Source organism: Rhinatrema bivittatum, chromosome 7, assembly GCF_901001135.1.
Source record: "Rhinatrema bivittatum chromosome 7, aRhiBiv1.1, whole genome shotgun sequence".
NCBI lineage: Eukaryota > Metazoa > Chordata > Amphibia > Gymnophiona > Rhinatrematidae > Rhinatrema > Rhinatrema bivittatum.
In genome coordinates, this window is record NC_042621.1 from 61,687,532 (window position 1) to 61,703,793 (window position 16,262).

The 16,262-nt window shown below is 44.4% G+C and overlaps 1 protein-coding gene across 1 annotated transcript; it reads right to left on the reverse strand.

Annotated features, from left to right (window-relative positions):
- Positions 1 to 5,256: 5,256 nt before the first annotated feature.
- On the reverse strand, positions 5,257 to 14,130 carry LOC115096158. Its single transcript, XM_029610669.1, has 3 exons — positions 14,100 to 14,130; positions 6,508 to 8,876; positions 5,257 to 6,220 (listed from the first exon to the last, which is right to left on the reverse strand). The coding sequence occupies exons 1-3, from the start codon at positions 14,128 to 14,130 to the stop codon at positions 5,438 to 5,440; spliced, it is 3,183 nt and encodes a 1,060-aa protein (XP_029466529.1). The 3' UTR covers positions 5,257 to 5,437.
- Positions 14,131 to 16,262: the final 2,132 nt, after the last annotated feature.

The window sequence follows — 16,262 nt, forward strand, 5'->3', positions numbered from 1 at the left end:
GTGACGGTGTATCTTGTTTCCCCACAAGAAGTTCGTAAAAGGTCATAAATTGCGGTAGGTTCTGCTGGTCCGCAGGATTTTCGGCCACCGTGATTATTTTCCTGTTTCGCACCGGCTGGCCACTGGGCAGCCCTTATCTCGAAGTGCTTCCAGACAGGAGGATAACAGATTGCGTCGGTGACAGCTGATTACTCGTATTTCGACATGAGGTGCCTGAAAATTATCAGACATGGCCATGCCACACAAGGTTACTTTTTTTTTTTTTTCAGTGAAGTGTCTGGCTTCAGAAAAAAAAAAAAATCAGCCTTGTTTTCACCTGACAGCTCCTGAAAGAGGAATTGTAGATTTAATAGCACTGTCACCGGCCTTCTTCACTTTTTTTTTTTTGTTTTTCTGTAGTTTTCGCTTTGTTCACTCAGGCTTTGGGTGACTTTCTTTCTTTTTTTAAATTTTGCTTTTAGTTACATAGAGAGAGGCTTAGAACTGACATGGAGGTGAAACGAGAGGCTGTTTTAAGATCTGTACCAGCACAAAAGGGAAGGGGGAGAAAACCTGAATCCTGTCCTAGAAGGAGACAGGTCTCCTGAGTGCTGTTATGTAATAATGCGATTCCAGAAAGGAAGGAACATGGGAACAGCAAAAACCGGGTTCTGTGTTCCTGAGACGTCGACTATGCCCGTTTTAACACTTTTGACGGTTCATGGTATTCACCAGCAATTCCTGCACGCGGTGGCTTGGTCTGTGACTTAGCGGCTGTCATGCAGGCCGATACAGTACAGTGCACTCTGGCGGAACGCACGTCCAACCCTCTGAGACTAATAGCGCCCGCAACATGCAAATGCATGTTGATGGCCCTATTAGTCATTCCCACGTGATACAGAAAGTAAAATGTGCAGCCAAGCCACACATTTTACTTTACGAAATTAACACCTACCCAAAGGTAGGTGTTAATTTCTGCCGGTGCAGGGGAAGCAGTTTTTACTGCTTTTCTGTGCACCCTCTGACTTAATATCATGGCGATATTAAGTCAGAGGTCCCAAAATTAAAAAAAAAAAAATTTAAATCGGCTCGCGGGTTCGGATGCCGGTTTCCGAACCCGTGGCTGTCAGCGGGCTCGCTAACAGCCGCCGCTCCTGTCCAAAAAGAGGCGATAGGGACGCGCTAGTGTCTTTTTACCGCCGGCCCTAATTTAAATAAATTGACTTACTGAATTGCGCGCACAAAAGAATGGCCTGTGCGTGCCAGGAGAGTGGGTGCTCGCCCTCTCTCCTGCGACTTTTACTGTATCGGCCCGATGGAGCGTTACAGTTCTGGGGGTTTCTTTCTTTTGGTGCAATAATGTAATAATATTGTCATTGTTATTATATAAGGGAGTATTTCAACATGGAGAAAGGGGGCAGAAACAGTTTCCGGATTCAAGAAGGCATAGGATAGGAACAAAGAAGACTTACAGACAGAAAGGCCTGAGTGAAAGGGCAGGAAGGGTGTGTTCTGTGGCCTGAGAGAGATGAAACGGGCAAAGAAAACCGGAGGAGGACCAACCTCTGCTTCAGGGGAAGCCCCGGGATGTAAGCTCAGGGTTCACCGCAGGCTCTCTGAGTGGCTTTGGGCAAATCATTTTATCTTCCTGGTTTCTCCAGGCCATGATAGAAAACCATGCACCGGACTTACTCCGGCTTTCTCAATCAATAAAATTATCAACTGAGCCTGGTAGCATTCGCAGGACAGACTGTCATCTCAATGTGGATTACCATTATCACTTTTATTATTCCGTTTGTACTGTGCTGTTATGTATTTAATTAAAATATGTATTTCCTGCCCATCAAACCACACTGTGCAGCGTGAGAGAGGAAGCTTATTTTACCCTGGGAAGACTACAGGAGGTTCTAGTGCAAACAATAAATAGTTATTACAGGGCCAATGAGCTAAACTGTGTTAATGTTTTCGCAAGCATTAACACACGTTAAAAGCACTGTGGGCAATCTAGTTTATGCACACTGGGGGGAATTTTTAACAGGTTTCAGCACATAAAATTAGAAGCTGTGCACGTTAAGTAGCATGTACGTGCCAAAAAATTAAAGAGGAAAAAAAAGGAGAAGTTTAGGAGCATTATGTGGCTGGGTTTGGAAGTTTGCATTCAAAATTTGTAGGTGAGCGTACATTACCAAATTTGTGCAAACAGCTTTACCTCAGCTAATTGGTGGAGCTGAAATTGCACTTGTGGTTTTTTGGGGTGGGAGTTCTCGGTAAATTGAGGGGTCAGGGTGAACTGCTGCAAGGCCGAGGCGAACTGGTGATTAACTGTGCATGCACAAGAAATTTCATAAGCGGAATACTTGTGTAACCGTCTCTTTTTAGTCAGTAAGGAGGTCCAGACAACTGATCCGTAAAGATAGACTTTTATTGCCAGCAAGATGCAGCTAAGACAAAGGCTCAGTACAACTGCATGCCACGCCCCCTCCGGAGCAAACTTTTATGCACTTTACAACTCTTATCTTTCACACATGCGTCCTGGTTTTTGCTGAACAAACATTTCACAAATTGCTGAACAAGCATTAGCTAGCGTGGTCCTCTAGTAGGTGTAGCTTAAGATCAGACTATTGTTTCGTCATTTAATTGACGTGTTAGACATTTTACATTGGCATTCGTATTAATACAATACAAAGTATTATTCCAAAATGGAGTTACGTTACGCTAAAAATTAGTGCGCCACTGCGTCACTACGCATTACGTATCATTTGCGTTGCAAATATTAGTATGTTCAAGATGGCTGTGCGTTTCACTGCTGGCATGATTAGTCGGAGGATGTTCAGTTGCTCGTTCGTACTTCAGGGGGGTCACGAAATTGAACCCCTTCATTCCCCCCTTTGATACTTCAACTTTGAAGAGAAGGCAGAAGTATCACTTTATATCTGAAGAGTAACTGAAATGACAAAAAGAGTTAATACCAGTGACATTGAATGTGAGCCCTAATATGTTGTTAGGTCGTTGGTTGCTTCACGGGTTTGAGACGGGTGGACCCTATTGGTGTCACCCCCCCTTTGTAGCCCGACTTACCCCAGCAACACGTTGGCTCCATTATGGTAATGCTTAGAGGTTAGAGTTTATCAGACTTATAAGTTAGTAGTTAGGTACTCTTTATCAGAATCAGTATCCAAATCATTGTTAGTGTCGTAGTCAGAAGAATCAGATGAAGGGAATGTGGAGACAGACACATACTTATTAATCATCATGACGTGAGCAGCTGCTCGCCGATCAGCAATATGTTCAATCATGGATCGGAGATGTCTAAAAATAAGAGGGAGACAAATAGGAAATAGAATGCATGTCAAAACAAGAAGTATCAGAGGAAAGAGGAGTTCTTTAAGGCCAGGAATGGAAGTGAGCCAGTTGGGTAAAGAACCTGTCCAGTCAAGGATTCCAGTCCACGTCTGCACTGGTACATGGGCCAGGCGAATCATTCGATCAGTAATCTCCTCAATGACTTTACTCTTGTCATCTACCTGTAAACAACAGTTAGAAAGATTAAATTTGCCACATACACCACCTTCCTGGGCTAGGAGGTAGTCTAAAGCCAATCGATTTTGGTAGACAGCTGTTAAAATTTTAGTGTTTTGCTTGGCTAAGATGTTGAGAGCCAAGGCAGAATCATTTGTCAGGAGTTCCAGTACTGCTTGGAGTCTTATAATTCGATTGAGCATATAGATAGGTGTTCTATATCCATAAGAACCATCCTCAGCCCAGGTGGCCGGACCATAGTATTGTACAATTCGTTCAGGAGGCCACTCTTGATCTTTCCAATCTCCTATGGATACTTTAGGAGTGTTTCGACGTTTGTTGGGTCTCATGAGACTGTATACTGGAACTCCTAAGGTTTCTCCAGCAGTGATGGGAAGTAGGAAGAAACTTGGCCGTATTGTAGCCAAGAAGCAAGTGCCATACCAGTTTGTGGGTAATTGTTCATAGGCTCTTCGTCCACATACATAATAATAACCATCTGGAGCATTGAAAACGGTAGTAGCAACGCCTGCAGCTGTCCATGTCTTGTTCAAAGTCGAGTCAGTCCAGATGGGAGTTGGCATGGTAGAATTTTCAGTCTGCCACCATGTCTGGGTGGTAAGGTTGGCAGTAAGAACTCCTGTGCATGGAGAATTTCCAACAGGCACGGTATAGATGCGTGAATGTTGTCGAGAGATACATAGTCTGCCAATAACATCAGTCTGTAGTGCCCATTCATATGGATGAGATTTACGGTTATAGGTTACAGTGGTATTCAAGGTGTTAAGATCAGATTGGAATGTTTCCTTGGCTTCCCATGGCCATTGCTCTCCTGTATCTGTTCCTCCACATACAAAACAGTTCTTGACTTCGAGAGAGAGAGCTATGTTTTCTGCCAAATTGACAAACAGGTTTTTTACTTGTTGAGAAATTGTATGTTTCTTTAATTCCTCAGAGGCATGAGATATTTCATCGAAGAAGGATTGATAACCCACCACAGTAGTCTGGTGAATAATTGGACGAGGTTTGTCTTTCCGCTGGGTGATGGTAATGTAGGTCATAGGGTCTTTTCCGGTTCCGTCGATACCAAATCCCCAAGTATCTTGCCAAGGGATTCCTTCACTCCTTAGAGGCCATTGTATCTATACTGTATTACCATTTACTGCAGTTAACCGTCCTATTCCGTGGCAGCCATGGTAACCTCCACCGGTGTAATCACAAACTAGAGCCCATCCTGACAGTGTCAGGTCCCCTCTGCATGGTAGCCAACTGGATGGATTAGCTGCACGGTTGTATGGGCAGAGGTATTTGTGATTGTAGACATAAGAATTTCTCCAGGCTTGAGACCCACAGTGAAGTGCATTTGGGTGTTTATCAATGGCTTCACAGGCATCGAACGTTATTGTGACAATCGTTTCACTTCCCATAAGAACCTTAGTGGAGTTGATGTAGTACAAGATGCCTTTTCCTTCTGGGACAATACTTGATGTGTAGCTCTTTGGTAGACCTGCAGTGAGGGTGATGTTGTAGTACTTAGGAGTGGTTGGGGTATGACAGATGACTTTGCCAGTTTCTAAACATCGATGGAAGGATTGATAGCCTTGAGTAGTATTCAGGGCGCAAGCAGGTAGTGTGGCACAGGAAGTTGGTGGTTGAGATTGGTGGATGATTGTTGAGACAACTTGAAATCCAGTTTGAGTGGTAGTACGAATTAGCTTGATACATTCGGTGCAATTCTTGCTCAAGGACAGGAAACAGAGGTAGTCGGTGTACAGAAGAGTAGTAAGTGAATGTAGAAGATGGATGCAACGTAGATCTTGGAAGTCGGAATCTGTGACATTGCTTTATGACGTAGATGGTTGCATTCATAAGTAATGGATTCTGAAAGGAAGGAGAGAAATGGACACATTAATATTCAGTTGCAGTTACTGATATCTTTTTACTCAGGACTAGCATTGGGCCTGCCTTGGGTGAATCTTAACTTGTGGTCTCCAATCCTGGAGACCTGCCAGTTGGCTGAAGCTGGTTTGAGACGTGTCCAATGAATCCATAAAGGACATCCAAAAACTTTGACAGCTGTCGGAGTAGTTAGCAATACAGTGTACGGCCCTTTCCATCGGGGCTGGAGGGAATCAGACTCATCCCAGTCTTTTATCCACACCGAATTCCCGATCTGGTATGGATGAATCGGGTTTAGCAGGACTAATGGTTCAGTGTCGCAGGTGTAATTTTGAATCGCAATAACTGTGTTATATAGTCCTTTAAGTTGGTTACTGAGAGACATTTCCCCTTGTATTTGCAGCGATTCAGGAAAAGATGGAAGAGGTGGAGGCCTTGCGTACATCATTTCATAAGGTGTTAAACCCGACTTCCGTGGGGTGCATCGGACATGTAGTAGAGCTAATGGCAGGATGTCTGGCCATTTAGTCTTTGTTTCCTGACACAATTTAGCGAGCTGATTTTTTAGTGTCCTGTTAGCTCGTTCAACTGCTCCGCTACTTTGAGGTCTCCAGGCGCAGTGCAGGTGCCATCGGATGCCCAGAATTTGACTCAGACGTCGCGTGACTTCACTGGTGAAAGCTGGTCCATTATCTGAATTTATCTGTCGTGGTAATCCGTATCGTGGTAAAATTTTATGGAGAAGCAATGTTACTACTTCCTTGGCAGTCTCAGTTCGCGTGGGTATGGCTTCGATCCATCCGGTATAAGTACAGACAGCTACCAGCATTGCTTTGTATCTTTTTGAAGCAGTCATGTGGGTGAAGTCGATTTGACAAACTTGAAACGGAGTTGTTCCTCACAGTATATGTCCAGGGGCTGGACCAGGTCCATTTCTGGGATTGTTCCTTGCACAGGTAACACATTGATTAACAGCATATTTAGTTAGCTGAAAGAGTCTATTAATGTAGTAAGTTTTTGCCAACAGTGTTGCTAATGCATCTCGGCCGAGATGGGTTTATTATGGGCTTCTCTGACAACAGTCCATGCCAGGGCGTCGGGTATCCATACCCTAGCTTCTTGTACAATCCACCACCCATCCTGCTGATGAAATTGTTCAGTTTGTGCCCAATCATTTTCTTCCGCTGAATAAATGGGGGTTTCATTCGTGAACTGTAGAAGTGGGCAAGTGGGAGTTGAAGTATGTGGTGATTGCACACGTGCTGCTTCTTTCGCAGTCTTATCTGCCCATTGGTTTCCTTTGGTGATGGGATCAGTTCTCCCTGTATGGGCTTTACAATGCATGACAGCTACCTTCTTTGGTGCCCATACAGAGTCTAGCAATTGATGTATCTCCGATGCATTAGCTATTTGTTTCCCTTCTGCAGTTAGGAATCCTCGTTCCTTGTATAAAGCTCCATGCACTTGGATCGTAAGGAAAGCGTACTTTGAATCAGTATAAATATTTACAGTTTTTCCTTCTGCCAACTGCAGAGCCCTTGTGAGCGCAATTAGTTCAGCTTTTTGCGCTGATGTCCCTGTGGGTAGGGGTTCGGCTTCAACAATGTCGTCTTCGGAGACTACAGCATACCCAGCGACCCTGATTCCATTTATAACCTGGCTGCTTCCATCAGTGAATAAAGTCCATGCTCCTTGCCAGGGTTGGTCGCGTAAGTCGGGTCGGCTGGAATGTACTGTTGCCATAATTTCCCCACATTTATGAGATACTGAAGTGGGGGTTGGGAGTAGAGTTGCAGGATTCAGGTTTTTACTGTCCTGTATTTGAATTTCTGGAGTTTCACATAATAACGCTTGGTACTTTACAAGACGTGAATTTGTCATCCATTTTGGTCCATGGGTCTCTAGCAGTCCTTGGATAGTATGAGGAGTTGTTACTTGCAAAATCTGTCCAAATGTTAGCTTAACAGCTTCGGGTATCAGTAGACATGCAGCAGCAATGCTTCGGAGGCATCCCGGCCATCCTTTTGACACATTGTCCATTCCTTTTGACAGATATGCAACAGGTCGTTCCCATGAGCCTAAGGTTTGAGTCAATACCCCTATGGCCATGCCTTTTTTCTCGTCGACGAATAGATGGAATGGTTTCATCACATCTGGCAATCCTAAGGCAGGTGGTTCAATTAAGGCTTCTTTTAGTTGACGTAAGCTTGCCAGTTCGTTTCCTTCCCATTGGAAGGGTTGAGATTCTGCCTCTTTACCCCGCAGCTTGTCGTACAGGGGTTGGGCAATAACTGCATAGTTAGCAATCCACAGCCTACAGTATCCTGCAGCTCCAAGGAACGCTCGGAGCTCTTTCTTACAAGTGGGTACAGGTTGACCTCGTATTGAACTGGTGCGAGAAACTCCCAGACAACGGGTTCCTCCACGTATTTGGAAGCCTAAATACTCTACTTCCAATTCACAGATTTGCGCTTTCTTTTTACTTGCACGATATCCTTTTGAGTACAACGTCTTTAGCAGCTGAAGAGTGGATACCGCACATTCGAGGTACGTCTCTCGAAACAACAGAAGGTCATCCACGTATTGTATGACTGGCCCATACTTTACTTGATACATCTTTAAGTCTTTTGCCAGTTGCTCACCGAACAGCGTAGGTGAGTGCCTAAACCCTTGAGGCAACCGAGTCCATGTGTACTGCTGCTTTACTCCAGTATCTGCATCTTCCCATGTGAAAGCAAAAATCTTTTGACATTCCTCCGCCACCGGGACGGAGAAGAAGGCATCTTTGAGATCAATGACACTGTACCACTTTGATGCAGGAGAGACTTGAGCCAGGATTGAGTACGGATTTGGGACGAGGGCTACTAGATCTGCTACTTGACTATTCACTTTTCTTAAGTCTTGTACTGGTCGATAGTCATTTGATCCAGGCTTCTTTACTAGCAACAAAGGGGTGTTCCAAGCAGATCGGATTCGCCGGAGAATGCCCAAATCATACAATCTTTGCAGGTGTATCTGAATTCCTTGTCTGGCCATATACGGAATGGGGTATTGAGATTGATTTATCACCTGTGCATTCTGTTTCATCTCGATCCAAATAGGGGTAGCGTTGATGGCTATTCCTCCTGGGTTTTGTTCAGCCCATACTTTAGGTATACTGTCCATTAGCTGTCTGCGCTTTTCGTTGAGGACGGTGTTTTCTCCATATCGGTGCGTAGTAGTATGTTCGACTATGGGGAGATGTAATCTCCATTCTTCTTGGAGTGGACAGATGAGAGAGACTGGGTTATCAGCGAAGGATGCTCTTATTTCTCCTGTCGATTCGAATTGTAAGTTGGCTCTTAATTTACAAAGAAGGTCTCTTCCGATGAGGGGAACTGGGCATCCCGGGACGTAGAGAAACTGATGAGATACTAATTGTCCTCCCACTCGAACCTGTCGTTTCTGAAGAAAGGGAGCGATAAGTGGCTTTCCAGAGGCCCCTACAATAGAAATGTTTTTCGAAGTGGGCGTGGTAATAGCGGTAGTCATGACTGATCTTTGTGCCCCGGTATCTAACAATCCCTTAAATGTCTCAGTCCCTACTTTGATTTCTACTAAGGGATCGAATGGAAGAATTCCCTTCTCTAGTCATGCTTCACTACTGTCTTCGCCAGAGGTTTCTCCTACAGTCATCTGCCATTCAGCTTCCTTTGGTTTGGACGGAGTATATCCTTCCTGCTTCATTTGCAGGGACTCTGGGCACTCAGACTTCCAGTGTCCTTCTTGTCTACAAAATGCACATTGATTGGCTCCCAACGGCATCCTTCCACCCCTAAACGATCCTCCTCTACTTGCTCGTCCTCTGGGCGGTCCCCTCGAGGGTGACCTGCCCCTTCCTCTCGGCCCAGGATATCCCTGATAGTGCCTGGCCGAGTTTCCGAAATTCGTTTCTTCCAGCGCTGCGGCTAACAGACTAACACTTTCTCTTAACTTTCTACTTTCTTTCTTTTCTTTCTTGTCTCCGTCCGGCTCTCGGTTTACATAAACTCTGTCAGCCATGGCTTTTAACTGGCTAATAGTCATTCCCTCAAATCCTTCTGATTTCTGTAACTTCCGGCGGATATCGGGACAGGATTGTCCGACAAAGCTCATCACTATGACGGACTGACTCTTGGGGTCCTCTGGGTCGAATGGACTGTATTGCCGATATGCATCCATCAATCTCTCCAAAAAGATTCCAGGAGTCTCATCTTTTCCTTGCACCACGTCGTGGATCTTTCCCATATTCATGACTTTCTGCTTTCCTTTCTTTAAAGCTCCGAGAAAGGCGACTTGGTATGCAGCAATGCGGGCTCGCCCTGCAGCCGTCTGGAAATCCCAGTTGGGATCGGCGACAGGGGCATGCTCTCTCACTTCATCTGGATTACCGTCTGACCCGGCTCCCAGCCGAGCTGCTTCTTCCATGTTTAATTGTATTTGTCGGCGTTCTTCGGTGGTAAAAAGGATGGAGGCGAGATGCCGAATGTCAGCCCAGTTAGGGTTATGGGCTGCAAAAATTCCTCGTAAAAAATCTAGCATCTGATCTGGATTATCAGCGTAAGAGGGGCCAAGCTGTTTCCAGTTAAAAAGATCGCTGGAAGTGAAAGGTATGTAAGTAAACAACTTTATAGTTTGCGTAGTATTATACTCGTTTTCTTCAGTAGGGACCACGGGAACTACGGTGGTTGTTTCTCTAATTGGTAGTTGTAAACTTGTGGCTTGGGTTTTACTGCGAGTGCCGCCTGACACGGACGACTCGCCGCCATCTTCAACTTTTGCCGCCGCCGCTTCCGCTTCAAGCCGTACTTCGGGAATCGGCATTATTTCATGATCAACTTGGGCAGCGGTGGGAGCTGGGGGATCTGGTGGCGCATTATACGATTGAGGGCAGCTAGGGGCATAGGGTGGCGGCAGAAGATCTTCTGCGTCAGGCAGTACTGCAGGCGGCAGGGGTTTAATTTTTTTTTCTTGAGTCCGTGAATTCCCTTGCACTACAAACATGGCCGCCGCAGATGACGCATGGTCCTTTATTCCTAAGATGGCCGCCCTTCCCTTTCTTTTCCGGTTTGAGGACTTCCGGTCTCCCATTTTGTTTACTTGCGCCACCATTACGAGGGCGGCTCCCTCCACTAACTTCTTTGCCCACTTCGGAGGATTCTCGATAACTGCAATCCAAGCAGTTATGTATGGCTTATCCTCAGGGCAACCCGGATTCTCTTCTTTCTCAACTATTTTCAGGACCCTTGTGGCCGTTTGGAAATTGAAAGTTCCTTCCGGAGGCCAATTTACACACAAACCGGGCCACCTATGGGTGCATCGCTGAATCATTCCGGGCTTCGTACATTTACGTTTATCGAACACTTCACTATAGTGTTCCGTCATAACTTTTAGTGGAGTTGAATAGCCCCCTCCCATTAGGATAGAATTCACAGACAAAGGAGGGAAGGGAAGACGGATAGGTAAGGGGTCCGTATCCGTCAGACACAAAAGGGTCACAATCGCCCCGACTAGGACGCGGTCAGCCCGGCCTAGAACTGCGAGGCCATTCACTCTCTTTCACACAACAAGAAACCTATTCCCACTATCGTACGCGTTACTACTTTTTCCTCTTTTTATGCGCGTGGCTTTCGGAATGCAATTCCTACCAAACCACCGCTTGGGGTGTGATCAAGGCCCCCTCGGTCCCCTCACGGATGGACCGGTTATTTGCTACTCTTTTAGCTATTCTTCACTTTTCCCATCATTCCCATAATACTCGCCTGCAGGGTTCTTCCGATCGTCACGAAAGCCTTCTTCCCAGATCACCAGCCCAGAGGTCTCAGAAGAATTTCTGTGGAACGGTCCCCTCAGAAACCTGATCGCTGAACTCAGCGGTGGCCACTCACCAGGTGCGTCTGGGGGATCGCTCCGCCACCAAACTACCGGACCCACTGGGGGGCTAAAATAGCGTCCCCGGTACCTCCTGGCTGGCTCGCCAAATGTAACAGTCTCTTTTTAGTCAGTAAGGAGGTCCAGACAACTGATCCGTAAAGATAGACTTTTATTGCCAGCAAGATGCAGCTAAGACAAAGGCTCAGTACAACTGCATGCCACGCCCCCTCCGGAGCAAACTTTTATGCACTTTACAACTCTTATCTTTCACACATGCGTCCTGGTTTTTGCTGAACAAACATTTCACAAATTGCTGAACAAGCATTAGCTAGCGTGGTCCTCTAGTAGGTGTAGCTTAAGATCAGACTATTGTTTCGTCATTTAATTGACGTGTTAGACATTTTACATTGGCATTCGTATTAATACAATACAAAGTATTATTCCAAAATGGAGTTACGTTACGTTACGCTAAAAATTAGTGCGCCACTGCGTCACTACGCATTACGTATCATTTGCGTTGCAAATATTAGTATGTTCAAGATGGCTGTGCGTTTCACTGCTGGCATGATTAGTCGGAGGATGTTCAGTTGCTCGTTCGTACTTCAGGGGGGTCACGAAATTGAACCCCTTCACTTGCACTCTTTACAAAATACCTGCCTCTGTGCAAAACAGAGAAAGTATGAATACACTTTACCTTTTATTTTGTGCATAAAATGTATATGCATCCTTTTATACTATGATCCAGCCTGCTATTCAGCCTCCCTAACCCAAGAGGTCCCCATGGAGCTACATTTGCTCTCGCTCCAGTCATAGTTTCCATGGGCTCATGAGTCAGTAGGGCTTGGCCTATTTTGTCCTGCCTCTTGTTACATCTAATGCCTTGTCATCGAGTCTTCTCGGCTCACTGCTTGGCCCTGTTCTACCTTGTCTTGCTCTGTGGCCTCTGGGCCTTCCAGCTCTGTCTTGCCTAGCCTTGTGGCCTCCAGGCCTTCTTTTCCTGTTTCTTGCCTTGTGGCCTAGTTAGGCCTTACCTAGCTTAGTGGCCTTTGGACCTCCAGCCTTTTTGCCTTCTGGTTTCTGTGTTCTGTGTTGTCCTTGTCTGCTCCTACCCTAGTCTGCCTTTTCTGGTCTTGGCGTGCCCTGTTCAGACCAGTCCCCAGTGACTTTAGCCTTTTACTGTCTTGTTATCCAGTCCTTGTTTCCAGTCCTGCCTTGATTCAGTATCCAGTCCTTGTCTCCAAGTTCCAGCCTGCACCTTGGTCCCAGCTTCAGTCTAAGCCCTGCTGGCTGCCAGAACCCAAGGGCTCAAGTCTGCAGGGGAGGTGGTTGGTCCAGGAGGAAGGTACTCTCTGCCTTTCCTTTAAGCCCTGTGGGTGTAGAAAGTATGCAGCTCATTGCATTTCTAACACGTGCACATCCTGGCAGGTACAGGTGCATTTTTGAAGCAGAGATATGCATTATTTTATAAACTCTGTGGCTCCCGCCTGCTGCAGCTTTACATGGGCTGTCATAGGTTGATGTGCATGCGCTCACTTATGCAGACTGTTGCAAAAGGCCCTCATTAAGAGCACTTTTATCAGGCATGAATGATCTTGTAAGGTTTTTAGCACAAAAATTATGCTAACAAGGTGAATGAGATGCAAAATAACTCATTACCCTATTAGTCCTGCGAAAAAGGATGCATGTATGCATGCATACGACTTCACAGGTGCATTTCATGCAAAAAAAATGAATTACACCTTAAGGAGGTAATTAGTTGATTTATTTGATATACCGCCTTTCAAAGTTTAATATATAATCAAGGCGGCTTACAGTAGTTACATTTTTGTGATACTATCCATATGCAAAATATGAACATACTTTACCATCTGCTTCCTTTGCATGCCATTAATATTGGCTTTTAATCAGCTCGATGAACACTGCATTTACATGCATTAAAGGCCACAGTGCACCTTAGCAGATCAGGCTCTACATCAGTACTAGCCATCAAATTACAGTAAATTTTTTTTTTGTTTTTGTTTTTTTCTGTTAAGGTCATGACCGTGTGCTTCTAACACTGTGCCATTAGATGCTGCACACTCACTGCTCGGAGACAAGAGGCACAAAAGTAAAACATTGCCCTCGTAGGATCACACCAAGGCCGCCTAACTTGTCTGGCTCAATAACTTTGAAAGTTTGTGTTAAATTACCAGAGAAGTAAAATAAAAATTGATCAGTGTTTATTACATCAAGAGCAAAAATATTTACCCCAAAAATTGGTGAACATTTTTTTCCCCCACTAATTTCTCCAGTTTTTTCTTTTGTTGTAATCTTGTAGGAAAAAACCCCTGAAAGTGAAGGTCCTGCTCAATAACATACCGTAAAGTGAGCACTGAGGATTCTGCTTTCTGCTCTGTGAAACCTCACTCCAAAACCAAAATCCTCTACCAGACATTCTTAGGGGAATTTACCTGTGTAAATGAGTTTTTAGAAAAACTGTCCGTTCTGTGTGCGGGTCAACATATGCCCCAACGTTTACGCACAGTAGGAAGAGGCATTTCCAGGGGCAGGGCTGGGCAAGCGTTTGCACGTTTTGCACCCATGTGCATTCTTTTACATTTTCAAAAGCATGCACATCATCTATTTTTTTTTTTTTTTTCAGAAAAGCTACCCGCACAATTAAGGCAGATGTAAACATGTGCTGCTAGCTTTTGTGGGATAATTTTGAAAGGGTAAATTCACCTGTACTTTCTCTTTGAAAATTAGCCTAAAATCAGCAGGGAAAAAGTACCCGCAGGCTTTGTGCCAAATGCGAGCAGTTCTAGAATTACCTCCGCTGTCACATTTAAGCAGTTCCTTCATCTAGGGCAGGCGTGGGCAATTCCAGTCCTCAAGGGCCACAAACCTGTCAAGGTTTTAGGATATCCTAATGAATATGCATGACATAGATTTGCATACAACTGAGGCAGAATGCATGCAAATCTCTCTCATGCATATTCATTAGGGATATCCTGAAAACCAGACTGGTTTTATTTATTTATTTATTTATTTTTTATTTTTATATACCGATGTTCCTGTAAAGAATACATATCGCACCGGTTTACAAGGAACTGAACAGACGCCTCCAGGGCGGAAATACATTAAAACAGTCGCCTCAAGGCGGAATACATTAACACAAGTATACAGGAAAACTATTATGGTTTGTGGCCCTCGGACCGGAATTGCCCACCCCTGATCTAGGGGGTCCCCGTTGTGTTTCTCTGACCACCTGACACATTTGAAAAGCTGTGCGGCTGCTTCCTCAGAGTAGCTTTTGGGAAAACAATGTTATATTTTTGGTATTCTGTTATATGTTCGGCTTGGGGATATGAATGGTGTGCCATGAACATGAGAAGCCATGTATGAAGTGTCACACTATGCTATGGAGGGACGCGCTCTGTCCTACATTTCTTGACTGCAGACGAAAGCAGGACCAGGTTTGTCATCTTGAGTATTAATGTACTTTCTGTGACATTTGGAAGACACAAGGCCACAGGAAAAGCGAGAAGAGATTCATTTAAACTCAATTTGTACTTTTCTAATTCCAAAGATTACACTCAATAAGTAGATAAAAGGACAGGACTTGCCTTCTAAAATATTTCTTTTCTTACTTTAAAACTGAGGTATTAAACTCTTCCAAGTTTGGGCACAAACTATTTTTCCACTTATTTTATTGAGATTCAAGCATGCATACAATTTTATCTTATGTTTAGGGACCTTCGTTTTCAGGTTTTATTTTAATTTTCTTGGAAATTTCAATTTCAGCACAAAAAAATCAGTGGAAAAAATGACTTTGTTATAAAAAAAAAAAAAACCAAAACAGGAGGAAACTGTGGAAAAGAACATTGAAATTCCCAGGAAAAATAAAATAACTGAACATGAAGGTTCTTGGTTATGTGACACACAAAACTGTGGAATTCTTTTCTTGGTAATATATAAAAATATTAGCTTTGGTTATATAAACCTACACTTAAACACCTTGTCTGGAGAAACAAGTCATTGAGACATGACCCAGAGTTAAGCTAAATTTGAACTGTCTTGGGAAGCTCCTTTTTCAATTATTTTCCTATTATTTTTGTTTTATAATGATAAATAAAGGATGTCTATAACCCAAGAGCTGACTCTTTCCTTTCATTGAGCTATGCTACTATGGCATTCATTTCCGTGGTCTGCTAGGCCCTGGAAAACCAGATGAAGGAAGGCTGAGGTATTCTCTCCTTCCATTTACCTGCTCCCTTCTCACTAGAACAACAATCTTAGTATTAGGGCAGTGCGAATGGCCAATTTCCATGTGATGGAATTAAATCCAGAAATAGCACTGTAAAGAATAATCAAATTATTAATCCAATTAATAATCTAAAGAGTTAAATCCAGAATGTATTTCTAAAGAAAATACATGTGTGATGTTGGAAGAGACTTCAAAATATTAGCTGTAAGGATACCAGTGGTCAGTGATCTTCGTTCTAATGCACATGAGGATAGACTTGAATATCCAAACGTATACTCTGGAAGAAAGGCAAGATAGGGGAGTATGAGAGAGATTCAAATCTCAAAGGTTTCCATGCATAGGAGGTGAGTCTCTTTCAATGGAAAGGAGGCTTTAGAACAGTGATGGCTAACCTATGACACGCATGTCAGAGGTGACACGCCAAGATGTTTTTGCTGACACGCACAGCATTTCGTGGACTATCGGGAATTTTTTTTTTTTTATCGGCTGTGCCGAGCCGATAACCCAAAAACACAGCCTGACCCTTTAAAAATTAGTTTTTTAGTATCCCTCCACCCTCCGGACTCCTTCACCCTCACCCCAATGCCTCCGGGCGCAGAGTGGCTCATGCGGCGCAGTGACAGGCAGATGGGCAGGGCCATGGTGAGGCTCACGTCCCCACGGCCCAAAGAAAAAGATCTCATTTAAATGCGCTGATGCTCCTCCTCCTTCCTGCCTGTGCGGCCCC